Source organism: Felis catus, chromosome C1 (assembly GCF_018350175.1).
Source record: "Felis catus isolate Fca126 chromosome C1, F.catus_Fca126_mat1.0, whole genome shotgun sequence".
Lineage (NCBI taxonomy): Eukaryota > Metazoa > Chordata > Mammalia > Carnivora > Felidae > Felis > Felis catus.
This window is the reverse complement of record NC_058375.1, coordinates 218817277-218830208: the sequence shown is the minus strand read 5'-3', so window position 1 is coordinate 218830208 and position 12932 is coordinate 218817277. Positions and strand designations below refer to the sequence as shown.

General features: G+C 57.8%; 1 protein-coding gene across 1 annotated transcript in view; it reads left to right on the top strand.

Annotated features, from left to right (window-relative positions):
• Nucleotides 1-7569: 7569 nt before the first annotated feature.
• Nucleotides 7570-12932, top strand: part of PER2 (period circadian regulator 2) — a 31627-nt gene continuing 26264 nt past the window's right edge. Inside the window, 4 exon segments of the mRNA XM_023259932.2 lie at nt 7570-8481; nt 8484-8661; nt 9149-9211; nt 10019-10173. Of these exon segments, the coding sequence (XP_023115700.2) occupies nt 8454-8481; nt 8484-8661; nt 9149-9211; nt 10019-10173 (424 nt within the window). The 5' untranslated portion in view covers nt 7570-8453.

Below are 12932 nucleotides of genomic sequence, written 5' to 3'. Positions count from 1 at the left end.
AGAGCTTCTGTGCCAGGCCAGACCTAGAGCCCTGTGAGCAGGGAGGCGGCCCCACCCCCTTTGCCTCCCCTGGACCTCCTTGTATTTACTCCCTCTCCCCAGATTGAGTAGAAGGGGGTCCCACTTTGTGATGCAGCACTCACACCATCTTTTTGGGGTGTACCTTGGCTGCCAAGGCCCGGACATGGACCGGGGGCAGGTACTGGCCTGCTTAAGCGCTCCAGAAGGGCCAGGTAAGGGATGAGAATTGGGTTGCCAGGGTTTCTGTAATGTACACAGAAGAAAGCAGTTTGGAAAGCTGATTCATACAACAGAGACAGAAGGTACCCTGGAAATCATCCAGGGTAACACCTTGGCTTCACAGATCAGGAAACTGAGGCCCTCATCCCTGCTGGGCACGCACCAAGGAAGATCTCCAAGGTCTTCCCGTCATCCTGAGGGTCTTGATCTGGGGCGGGATGAGCTTCACACATTCTACAAAGGCCTGAAATTGGGTACTGAATGCTGAGTGGGCCAGAATCTGGGGAGAGGAGTCCCAGGTCCCCCAAATGTTAAGCGCAGAACCATGGCAGAAATTCCTCCATGGATACTTCTTACCTCCCCTGTCTGATGCCGGGGAGGGGGGGCAACTGTCTTCTCCCTGGCTGCAGAGGGGCGATGCCCTGCCCCCAGCCCCACTGGGGGTTTCTTGCCCCAGGCTGGATTTGGCGGAGAAGAAACCGGGCTCTGTCTGAAGGCTCTAGCTGGAAATTGAGTTTTTACATACAAAGTTCATCACTTTTTGTGAGGTGTGTGAGTCAAACGAGGAAAGGGACTCCTCTTTTTCTCAGTGGGAGCTACGTGATATGCCAATGCAGGGCTGGCGCTGTGGGTGTTCACAGTTATCTGTCACTGTCATCTTGGTGTGACTCACTAGGACAGAACTAACGCAGCCCAGCTTTCTGTGGGGGCTGAGGTGCTGGGCAGAGAGGGGGTGACTCAGCCACCCCTTTGGGCCTCAGTGTCCTCGTCTGCACGGAGGGGCTCAGATGAGCCAGCCTGCCAGGTCTGTCTCCACTCCTAGGCTTTTGGATTCGGGTTCCTGTACGGCTGATTTCTCCAGGCGCTTGGGCAGGAGACAGGTGTCTGATGCGCTCTCTCCTTCCTTCCGGTCACATAACGTTCCCCGGTGAGGTATGTCCGCCATGCTTCGAAGAAAGTAGGAAAGGTTCCCTCTTTTGTGTTTCTCACGCACACGCTGGACTTTCAGAGAAATCCCGGTGGACACGCCTCTGTTTTTAGACGGTGATGTAACTTCACGGGGCCTCAGCAAACCACAGGCTCCGTCAGGTCACCGAGTGGCTGGCAGGACCTCTCGGCATTTAGTCCAAAGAGCAAGTGACCCTCAAAACGACCTTATTGGGCAAAGCTCAGGAGAAACACACAACCCCTCCGCTGCGCATCCGCTCTGGGCGCCGGCCCCCATGGGAAGCTGGCCCACCTGCTGACCCAGCAGAGAGCCGAGGGGCTTGACGGCCTCGGATGGGCCCTGCCCCTGAGCTGTCGTTAGGCCCGGCTTCAGCTCTGTAAGCCCGCGGTGTGCAGGTCTGCAACAGGCGTGTTACTGCCTTTGCTCGTCTAGAGCAAATCCCAAGCAGGTGGCGGGAGGCCCTGCGGGCTCCGGGTGCTCCCGCCGGGTCACAGGCACCCAGGGTAGCCCCCTCCCTGCACGCTGGAGCCAGGAAGCTGAAGTTGCCGCATTCTCGGTTTTAAGTCTCACGCCTATCCACGTTTGAGGCTTTGGAAGGCAGAGCCGAGAGAATCAAAAGGAGTCTCGGTGAGGCCGAGAGGCGCCTCTCTCCTGCCTTCTTCCTGCCATATTTGGTCGGCGTTTTCCCCAGTCACCCGGCCGTCGCCATGGAGAGCGCGGGTGTTTATCTAGCAGGACAAACATTTTCTCTGGATTACGGCAGGCTGGCCCCGGGGGAATCGGCTCCTATCAGGAAGTAGCAAACGTGTTATAATATTCGGGGTTGTAAAATACCGCAGGCTTTCAGACAGAGTCCAGAGTGTGAGATCCCCGTCGTATAAAGCGTGAAAAGCGGCAGAAGTAACCCGCCGGGGGGAAGTCGGGCTGGCGATGACCCTGGGGGTGGGTGATGGTTGGGGGGGGTGGGGGGGAGCCCAGGGGCCTTCTGGGGGGGCTGGCAGTGTTCCACCTCCAGAGCTGGGCGCGAGGTGTGCGGGTGAACTCAGTGCGTGGACGTACATCAACACCTTACAACGTAGGACTTTTCTGGATGTATCTTAAACGTCTGTTTCAAAAACCGCGAGCACCCGAGGCGATGGACCCACGTATACGCTGACTTCTGATTTCCACCAAGAGATGCCATTGGTCAAGGGTACTGAGTCTCGAGAAGCCGCCACCGTCCCCGAGGCCTGCCACCGGCCGTGGTGGGTAGACCGAGGACCAGGCTGTGCATTCGTTCCCGGGGCTTTTTTTTTTTTTTTTTTTTTTGCTATTTATCATGGAAACTCTGAATGCCTGTAAAGTAGGATGGTGTAACGAACCCTCATGAACTCATCAGCCGGCTTGGACGGGCTGGCTCCCGGCCCTTCTCCTTCCACACCCCACCCCCCTCCTGCCCCCCCCCCCCACCCCGTGGTATTGTGAGGCCCGTCCAGACTGTGATCTCACTGTGGACTGTGCTTTCTAAATGTTCCCCTGTCCAGTCAAGACAACCCTCGCTAGTCAAGTGTGGTCACATGACCAGGGTCCTTCCCTTGGGTCTGCCCATTCTCAGGGGCAGAGCCAGGGGATGGATGTCTGCGAAGGGGGCAGCAAGGGGGCCTCTAGGGACAGGAGCACCCCAGCTTCCCCAGCAGTCCCCTTTTTAGCCTGAGTGTCTTTGCCTTTCTGGGGCCCCTGGCGCCCCGAGCTCTGAGCACCTCTCCCCGGGGGTGGAAACAGGTGTGCCCGGGGCTCCCCAGGTGCTCCGGGAACATTCATGGAAGGCAGGAGGCAAAGTCCGCCCTGATGAGCATGTTGGTTTTGCCAAGTTGGCAAAATGAGGTCGGTCCATCAGAGCCCTTGGTGCTGAGTGACGCATCTTCTGGAATGATGAAGTTTCGGGTGGTTCGGATGGTGTGTTCCTTCACATTTCTGCCCCCTCGTCAGAGCCTCTTGGCGAAGATCTACCCTCCAGCTCAGCTGATCTTGTGGCCCCTGCCCGGTGAATCCTACTCCGCCAGGCCAGGCAGGCTCCCGGGGGCCGGCAGGGCCGCGAGGCGGGGAGCTGAGACACCAGCAGAGTGTGCGATGCCTCCGTCCAGGGGTGGGGGGTGGCCGGCTAAGGTCCTTGTCCTTGAAGTACAAGCCAGGAACAGCTCTGGTGGCAGTGAAGTATCTCCTTTAAAGAAACACATTATTTTGTCGCCCCATCTGTTTGCCTGTAGCGATTGATGGTCCTGATGAAAGCTAGCCTTTGTTGGACACGACTGCGTTCGGTCAGCTGGCACAGGCTGGGTCACTTAACCAACGAGAGGCGGGTGCCGCTGTCACCCCCGTCGTGGGCGAGGAGACGAGGCACGGCAGGCTCAGGAACCGGCCCGAGCTCACACCACAGGCAGGAAGAGGTGGAACCCACCAGAGCCCGTGCCGTGGCGGCTCCCTTGACCCCTCAGCCTTGAGCCTCACTCAGCAGGGAGGACGGGCCACTCGTCTGGGGAGGGCCGTGGGACGAGGTGGGTGACATCCAGAGTGCTGGGGCAGGAGGAGGGCAGCGGGGGGAGAATGCCCTCAGTGCCCCGGGTAACCCCTTGGCACCTCTACTGAACGGTAGCAAGGCCCCTTAAAGGTCTCCTTGCTGCCACCTTGCCTTTACCCGTTGCCCTGTCCGAGCGTAAGGCAGATCTTGTCGCACAGAACTCCGTTTCCCATCTTACTCGGAATAAAGCCAGAGCCCTGTCTGGGCCCCAGCGAGGCGCCCTGTGATCCAGCTCTGACCTTGTATCGCCCTCCTGCCCTCCGCCTCGCCGGCTCTGCTCCAGACTGGTCCATCTTCCTCACGTGCCCCTGCCTCAGGACCTTTGCACTTACTCCCCGACCTGGCATATTCTCCCTCCAGCACCTTCCTGGCCCACTCTCTCACTCTCTTCACTCTTACAAGCAGAGTCCAGGCCGAGACCCAATGGTAGCATGTCACTGGGAGGTGCAGTCCCAGGGCAGCAAGAGTGAGGGGAAAGGGAAGCAGAGAAGGCTCAGATGAGGCCCCGCTGAGAGCACATCCCGCTGAGACGGTGCCCCTCCGAGACGACGCCCTGCTTCACGGATGCCCACTGGTCTCTCAGCCCACTGGGGCCTTGTCACAAAGGCTATCCAAAAGAAGGAGGAGAAGGAGAAGAAAGGAAAGCTTCGGAGCTCCGTCCAAGGGAGGGGTGCAGGGGTGCTTCCCTGCTCACCGGTCCTCTCCCCCATCCTCCATGGCCAGGGTTCACGTCCCTCAGGCCCGTTTGGTCCACCAGGCCCTCTGGCGGCAGCTGGGGAGGAGCAGCGGCCACAGGCCTGAGGGAGAGCGAGGCGGAGGGGCCGTGAATCGGCACCACCCGGGGTGGCGGGGCTCAAGGACAAGGTCAGACGTTGCCGACGCACAGGCCTTGCCCGGCGGCCCGCCCGGCCTCTCCCACACAGCAGCCCGCAGTCTCCTGCTCTGCCGCTTCTCTGTAGCACTTAGCAGTTCGTCCACTACCTATGCCGTTCTCTTGCTGATGATCTTCTCCCCGTTGGAATGTAAGCTCCACGGGGACGGGAAAGACACCTGTCCCCATCCCTGACCTACTCCAGCCCGAAGCGCCACGTGCCGTAGGAGCGCGTGAATCAACGGAAGGCAGCGCCCAGCCCCGCCTGAGTGCCGTCCGTCGCTTTGTTGTTATTTCTTGTCCTGTGAGGTGTTCCTTTGTGTCTTAGAATCTTCCTACATCAGTGGGTCTTGTCTTCCTCTTTTCAGGAGGTGCACAGTATCCCCTAGCACAGCTGTCCCAGGCCTCATGCCTTTAGCAATTTGTGCGGGGCCTTGGGGTGACAGCAGGGAACGACTCAAAGCCGCAGCACACCAGGGTGGAGGGCAGGGGGGTCCGGCAGCAGGCAGCGTCAGCACCATGGAGGAGAGGAAGCCAGGCCGGGGATGTGGAACAGGTGGGGAAGTCAGTGCTGTTTGTGCAGGGTGGACAGGCTGTCTGCAGGATGGAGCCTGCGGGCACCAGGGAGCAGCACGTGCAAAGGTCCTGAGGTCGGAGCTCAGTGTCAGGGCTGAGGAGGCAGCCAGGGAGGTGTCGCAAAACTGTGGACCGTCATGCAGACTGGGGCTGTGCTCTGAGCCGGGGGAGCGGGGAGGTCACTCACTACTGTGTGGACAGGTGAGGCACACGCTCAGATTGAAGTCGAGGCTGGCACTGGCCAGGGTGCTCATGGTGGACCAGGTGCCCCAGATGACCTTTGGTGGTTTGTGCCTCTCCAAACACCACACTCATGGGTCTTTGTGCAGGTGTGTAGACCCTCCCATGGAGCGGAGGGGCTCCTAGCAGTGGGAAGGGGTGCAGATTATAAATGTTGCTGAACGTGCCCAGAAAGACTGAGTTAGTGACCACAATGCACAGAAGTCCTCCGCCTTGTGGACACTGGATGTCGTCAGTCCCATTAATTTCTGGTAACCTCATCCTTTGCCTTTTCCTCGTGACCACTGAGGTCGAGCATCTCTCCAGCTTTCTAGATCTTTGGTGTTTCTCTTGGTGGGAATACCTGTTCTCAGTCTCTGGTCTCTCTCTCTCCCAAAGTTAACACCTTTCGTTCTGTCATTGGATCAGCCAGAACTTGCCTGAAATGTTAAAAACAAACAAGCGAATCGGCAACACAAAGGCTGAGTAGTAGACTTGTTGTTTTGTTCCTGACTTTGCTCGGGTGTTGTGGGTTCTCTAATCCAGGACCCCGCTGGCCTGCTGCTGAGGCCGTAATGAGCAGGTATGCCGGGCGGAGATCTCCTCCCTTTGACCACAGCCGCCTCCTCTCTGAGCTGCATGTGGACTGTGTCTTCCACCCAGGACTCACATGACTTTCCATCCTTTGTAGGTAATCTACTTGTTTCTCCTGTTTGGGTGCGGGTAGATTTCCCCCCCCCCCCCCCCCCCGGAAACATCGTTTGTCATCGGGACGTCGCTGGCTCCGACCCGTCTCTAACTTTGCCTGGTATTCAGGGAGTCCTTCAACCAGCAGGTGGGAATCCGTCTTCACCCACGTTGGCTTTCTTGGGGTGTATCTTTCGTTTTAATCTCTGTTTTAAGGTGCGGTGTCTCTTTCAGGAAGAGATACTACCACAGGTGAAAACACGAGGCTCCGATAGCATTGTCCTTTCTCTTGCCACTTTTCTTTTTTTTTTTTTAATTTTTTTTTTCAACGTTTATTTATTTTTGGGACAGAGAGAGACAGAGCATGAACGGGGGAGGGGCAGAGAGAGAGGGAGACACAGAATCGGAAACAGGCTCCAGGCTCCGAGCCATCAGCCCAGAGCCTGACGCGGGGCTCGAACTCCCGGACCGCGAGATCGTGACCTGGCTGAAGTCGGACGCTCAACCGACTGCGCCACCCAGGCGCCCCACTCTTGCCGCTTTTCAAAGTTCCTCGCGCTCACCTCCCCGTCGCTGAGGCCATCTTGTCCGTTAGGGGCTCTGGACTCAGTGTCTCCGGTGTTCTGTTCTCAGGTGGCATTTTCTTCTCATTCTGCGGCTTCGGCTCATCCCTCACTACTTGTTTCCTTGAACCCACCGTTTCTCGATTTTTGTTTATGATACGGAGGAGGTGCCGTCCTAACTCTGCCGGTCTCCCCCACGCCATGTGGCTTCTGTTCATCTGGTCTTTGTCGCACATCTTTTCAGAAGCCGCACGTTGGCTTTTGCCCATCTGTTGGTTCATGCGCAAGACGAGGTCTAATCACACCTGCTGTTTTCCGGAGAGTAATGTGGTTGGATTCCCCGTGGGTGCCCGTCTTCAGGAGCAGGTGGACACGGGATCCAGCCCTGTCACCTGCCACGCGTGGCCTTGAGTGGGTCACTGGCCTGTTTTCTCATCCGTAGACTGATACCAGGAATGGTTTCCTATGTGGTATCCGATGATGAGTGATCACGAGGGTTACGTGAAACACTGTGTCCATAGCCTCTGCCATCAACCGGGTGTCTGCTCTGTTTCTCTGAGCACGCGGAAGCCGTGGGGACACATTCTGTCCCCAGGGACTCCGCTCAGTCAGGGCACTTCGGCTGGGCCCTCTGGATCTTCCCTCCCCGCTCAGTGCCCAAGGGCTGGCCTTCCAGGCCTGTGCCAGCAGGGTCCCCTCGCTTTCTGGCTCTCTGACCGCTGAGGGCAGGAGGAGAGAGGAGCCAGGGGTCTATGCCCCCAGCTCTGTTCCCCCAAATTGCAGGTCGTCTCGGTTCTTTGGTTTCATAACCCTCCTTCCTCCTGCCCCTCCGGCCGGGGCTGGGGGCGGGGGGGGGGGTGGTGGTGGAATAGCAGCCGCCCCTCCCCCACCTGCCTAGCTTTTCTTTCCCGAGAGACCCTGAGGGAGACACCATCCTGGGTCGTCCTTTCCCAGGGACACCTCTCTGCCCATCCCTAGGCTTCCGGTCAGGCCCCTCCCCCCTTGCATACTCACCGTCAGCTCATTCTCATGGTTGTGTTCCAGGGTTGTTGCAGAAACCTTAGGGCTGGCCTGGCTCTAACCTCAGCCCCCTCCACCCTCCCGCCCCTAATGCGCCAAAGTTTCCGCATAGTACGGTGGTGAGGACCTGTCCGAACGCAACAGAGTTCGCTCGTCTGCTACGTCTGCTACCTCGAATCCTTCAGTGGCCTCACGCCAGTCCCTCTCCCTCCACATCCCGCGTGCACTCACCCCTGTGCCGCTGTCCGGGCTCCCGCCCACTCTGCCCTCCTCACAGGGCAGCGCCTGCCCCACGGCCTTCTCTCTCCCGGAGGGTCTCCCCCGCCCCCAGCCTGGGCTCGGGGTCTCCTGCAGCTTGTGATGCAAAGACTTCTGAGCCCTCCTGCTCTCCCAGTGTCACCTGGGGAGGCTTGTGAAATGCAGGTTCCTAGGCCCCACCAGCCATCCGGTGGGAATCCGTGTTTCTGCCAAACTCCCCACGTGCCGGGCGGCGGTCATTGATGCTCTTGTCGCCTCCTGACCAGGCCGTCGGCAATTAGAGACGTCTGGGGGCTGTGGCCACGTGATTCATCCGCGTCCTAATTCAGGGCAGGTAGGAGCTCAGTGAACAAGAACAAAGATCGCCCACGGTTGACTCTGACCGCGCCCGGCTTACTTAGCGGCCCGTGGAGACAGATCCCAGTGAGGCGCCCCACGCGGCGGCTGCGGTGACCGAGCTCTTCGAGGCCTGATGACATTTCTCTCTTTTCCCAGCTTCACTGTGGAGCCAACATGAACACATACACGGAATACCCCCCCAGCCCCCGGCCCAGGAGCCCGTGGAGCCCCCCCGGCCCCACGAAGCCCCCCTCCAGGAAGACGTCGACATGAGCAGCGGCTCCAGCGGAAATGAAACCAACGAAAACTGCCCCTCGGGGCGGGGCTCGCGGGGCAGCAAGGAGCTGGGGGCGCTCATCCGGCCGCCTGTCGCCCCCCCGGGGTAGGTGGGACCCTCGGCCCACTGAGGCCGGGCTGGGTGTCTGTTTTCCCTGTATCTCATCCTGTTGGATCGCTTTTGTGATCTTTAAATCACGATGGCCCGGTTTTTCAACATTAAAAAGAGAAATCTCATTAACCCAGAATAACTAAAACGTACTATAGCGATGCGACTGTTGGTGTCGAGTATCTGGTTGCCAGTAAACAACCGCTAACGAGAATGGTGAGGTTTGGGGGGCCGAGGACTCGGGAGCCCCGCGAGCGGCCGGGCGGCCTCCAGAAAATGAACTTGCTCCCTCAGTCCTTCTCGGAACACTTAGTTTTCCTGGTATCTGAAGGTTTTATGCTCCCGCTTTCCCTTTCCCTCGTGTTTTTCCTCAGTTGCCTTGCTCTGGTATAATCTGGATCGTTGTCTCTGGCGGGATGGGGGGAGAAGTGGGTGGAGTGCGCAGCCCTCTGAGTCTGGCCTTACCTCTCGCTCGCGCTTACAGTCCAGATGCCTTTGGCCTCCTGATGGCGAAGTCTGAACACGGCACGACGACAAGCGGCTGCAGGTGAGGCCGGTTAGAACCCCCTTGCTTTCGGGTCTTTAGAGACATGGAGACTTGTTACTGGAGGTTACGTCCCCCTGGAACATTCCGCGCCCACGTTAGGTGTCCACAGACATTTTCGTATGACCGCTGGAGCAGACGCCGGCTCTTAAGCCCGGGTGTGTGGGCACCTGGCCACCTCGCCCTCGAAAGAGACCTGGTTTCTAACCTTCTTTCTGCTCTTACCAGGAGGTGCCCACCTGATCTGGCTTCCTCCTCTCTCTGTATCCTTAAGTTTAGATGTCCTTCTTAGAACTTTCCTCTCTGAGGACTTCTCGTGTTCCTCATTCACATTCCTGCCCCCCAGGAAACCAGTTTGCTGTGCTCTGTAATGTCCATCACCCGATGCCTTTCTGTCTGACACGGGGCAGGCAGGCAGGGCTCCCGAGGGGGTAGCCTGCTCAGCCAGACTGCGGGTCGACCAGCAGGCCACGCTGGGCAAAGCCCGGCTCTAGCCACGGGGGAAGGAAGCCCAGGGGAAGGGGCTCGTGCCGCACTCACTTGGGTCAGAGCAGTGGTCCCCAGCCGGGGCGTCTCGTCCCCCTGCAGGAGATGTCTAGCAGGGTCGGGAGACAGCTCCGGTTGTCACAAGCGGCGAGGCGATTCTGGCCTCTGCTGCTGAGGCCAGGGATACTGCGATGCATCCCACAGTGCGCCACAGAGAACCACGCAGACCGAAATGTCCTGGGGGCCTGGTGCAGAAATGGGACTAGAGGCGCAGGAAGGAGGAGTCAGGAAGCCCACGTGTGATGGCTTTCTTTAATGCCACAGCAGCGAACAGTCTGCCAAAGCAGACACGCACAAGGAGCTGATAAAAACCCTCAAGGAGCTGAGGGTCCACCTCCCTGGAGACAAGAAGGCCAGAGGGAAAGCCAGCACGCTGGCGACCTTGAAGTACGCGCTGAGGAGCGTGAAGCAGGTGAAAGGTAGGTCCGGCCGCGTCTTTGATCCAAACTCATAGAAATCCGTGGGGTGGTGTCGACTTTCTACAACCCAGTCCTGAAACTGCAGAAGGAAATTGTGGAAGTCTGGGAAAAGGCAATGATGGGAAACCTTAATTCTCTGGAAGTTTTCTATTGTACTTGGCCTTTAGAGAGAAAAAAAAGAAAAACAGAAAAGCCGCTGATATAAGACGTGTATTTACAGCATAACGCTTCTGTGCTCTGGGCTGGGGTCAGGTCGTGCTCAAAAGAGCACAGCTTCCTCCAGGCTGAGGCGGGAGCTGGTGGCCCTACTGTGTGAGCAGCTCGGATGTGAGTTGAACTGAGGGCCGGTGGCTCCTTTGAAAAATAGCAAGAGATGCTCCTCTCCTCAGTTGGTTAAGCGTCCTACTCTTGATTTCAGCTCAGGTCATGAGCTCACAATTCGTGAGATCGAGCCCCATGTCAGGCTCTGTGCTGACAGTGTGGAGCCTGCTTGGGATTTTTCTCTCTCCCTCTCTCTGTCCCTCCCCAGTGCATTCTCTCCCTCTCTCTCTCTCTCTCAAAAATAAATAAACTTAAAAAAAAGAGAGAGAGATACGAGAGAGGCTTTTGCCAGATCTCACTCTCACAGGACGGTATTTTAGGGTCTCTGCTTTAGACCTTCTTGTTTGTGTAAAAATCTCCGTGTGAGTCTCTGTGTGGTTGTGTCTTTTCACCCGGGAAGCCAAGCAGGGAGCCTCCTTCCATCACAGGCCCCGCCCAGACTCCACTCCCGCTTGGGGGCATGTTTGGATCTGACTCTCAGGTGGCAGATTATGTAAGAGCCCTTAGGGCTGCCCGTGGTCTAGACTAAGGCTTCCACCTGAGGGTACCTGTGCCCAAGTCCTCATAGATGCAGTGTGGGAATCTGAACAAACACTGCAGTTTCCAAAACCTTTGCATCATCCGGCTCAGACACTTGACATTTCAATAAACTCCAAGCCCCTTAAGTAACTGCCGACAGAGTGGGGACTTCCTTCACTCACTGCGGCTGGACTTCGCACTGAGCAGGTACCCCGCCCCCATCTCCTGGGACTCAGGCAACCGCACGTGCCTCTGTCTCCGGGACGGGTAAGGGGCACACTGCCCTAAGGACACACACACGCGCGCACCAGCTTTTCTAGAGAAGCAGGAACTTGATTGCTGGGTGAGCCCTTCTGCAGACATCCATCCCGAGGAGTTTGGGCTGTGACCCCTCTGTCTGGGTCACCTCGGGATGCTTTAGCTACGGGACAGTCAGAAAGGTTCGTGCAGCCTCGCCTTTTGGTCTGTTGCTGGGAATGGGGATATGAGCTTTGAGAGTTTTTTTAAATTTCCTGCAGTGCTTGAGAGAGAACAGCAGAAAGCTTGGGGGAAGTATCCCTGATCTTCGAGCAGTGAACCCTCAGGCGAACCTTTCCGTTTTCCTGGGAACCTCCCACTCCTGCACTTTGAGGAATCTCTCAGCTGTTTGGGCCCCTTATGAGCAGGAAACAGAGACAGAAGAAAAGCCGGCATCTCGTTAGGGCGGACGAGGGGGTACACGTCCCTCTACCAGGGAGCCCCAGCCCCGCCCTACCCCTTGACCTTCGTGTACCCGTCACAGGCACGCGGAGGGCCCAGTGGACCCTGCACAGTGAAAATGTGGGTAAGAAGAGAAAAACCCGGGAGGTTGAGATAAAGACTCAAACAATGGCTTTGTTCTGTTATCATCAGTTACTCCCTCCAGGCAGGGCTTAACGCTCACTGCACGTTTGTCACTAATGGTGATGGATACGAAGCCATATTCCAAATCGTCTTCATATTTCCTGACGTTTGAACAACTCTTGTCAGAAGGGCGCCCTTGCTCGCCCGTGCAGTCTGGCGGAAAGGTCCGGTGCTGGGCATGGGGGGTCTGCAGTGTGCGGTATCCGCTGGCCTCCTGGGTGCCCTCGTCAGCCCCAGATCTCTTTTCAGGCTCCTGTCTAAACCTGTGTCTGTTTTGTGAGGGTTAATAGAGTAGAAACAGAAGCCATGCTCGGCCTGCCCACCCAAGCGCGCTCACAGACTGCAGGGGTAGGGGCTTCTCTGAAGGGCGGGGCTGCCGGAACCCGTCCCTGGGGGCTGCCCCCCCACCCCGGAGGCCTGGGGGGGGGGCAGCACCATGATAGTTGCCCTTGAAAGCTGTATGTCCTGAGATGAGTGGATTCTGTCCGGATGGGAGCGCCAGGGCCACAAGGAACCACATACTGGGGCCACGGCCATCCTACAGGGAGACTCCCTTGTTGGGCCACGATTAAAGACCTTGTGGGCAAAGTGAGGGTTAGGGGGAACTCTCCACCCAGGTTACTTAAAATAATGTGTACTTACCATTTGACTTTTATTTTATTTTTTGTTATTTATCTTTTGAGCAACAGAGAGAGTGTAAGCAGGGGGGGGCAGAGAGAGAGAGAGGGAGACACAGAATCCGAAGCAGGCTCCGGGCTCCGAGCCGTCAGCACAGAGCCCGACGCGGGGCTCGAACCCACGAGCCGTGAGACCGTGACCTGAGCCGATGTCGGCCGCTGCACGGACTGAGCCTCCCCGGCGCCCCGTGTACTCACCACGTTAGAAGTTCTGTAATCGCAGGTCTTCGGGGTTTTCAGGACAAATGAAAGATTTCTGTTTGCTTTGCCTTCACATTTCTCTCTCCGTTCTCTCGGCGTCCGAGGAGGCTAGTGTGCGTAGCCCCCCTTTTCCGTGAGAACAGCCGCGTCCGGACGCGC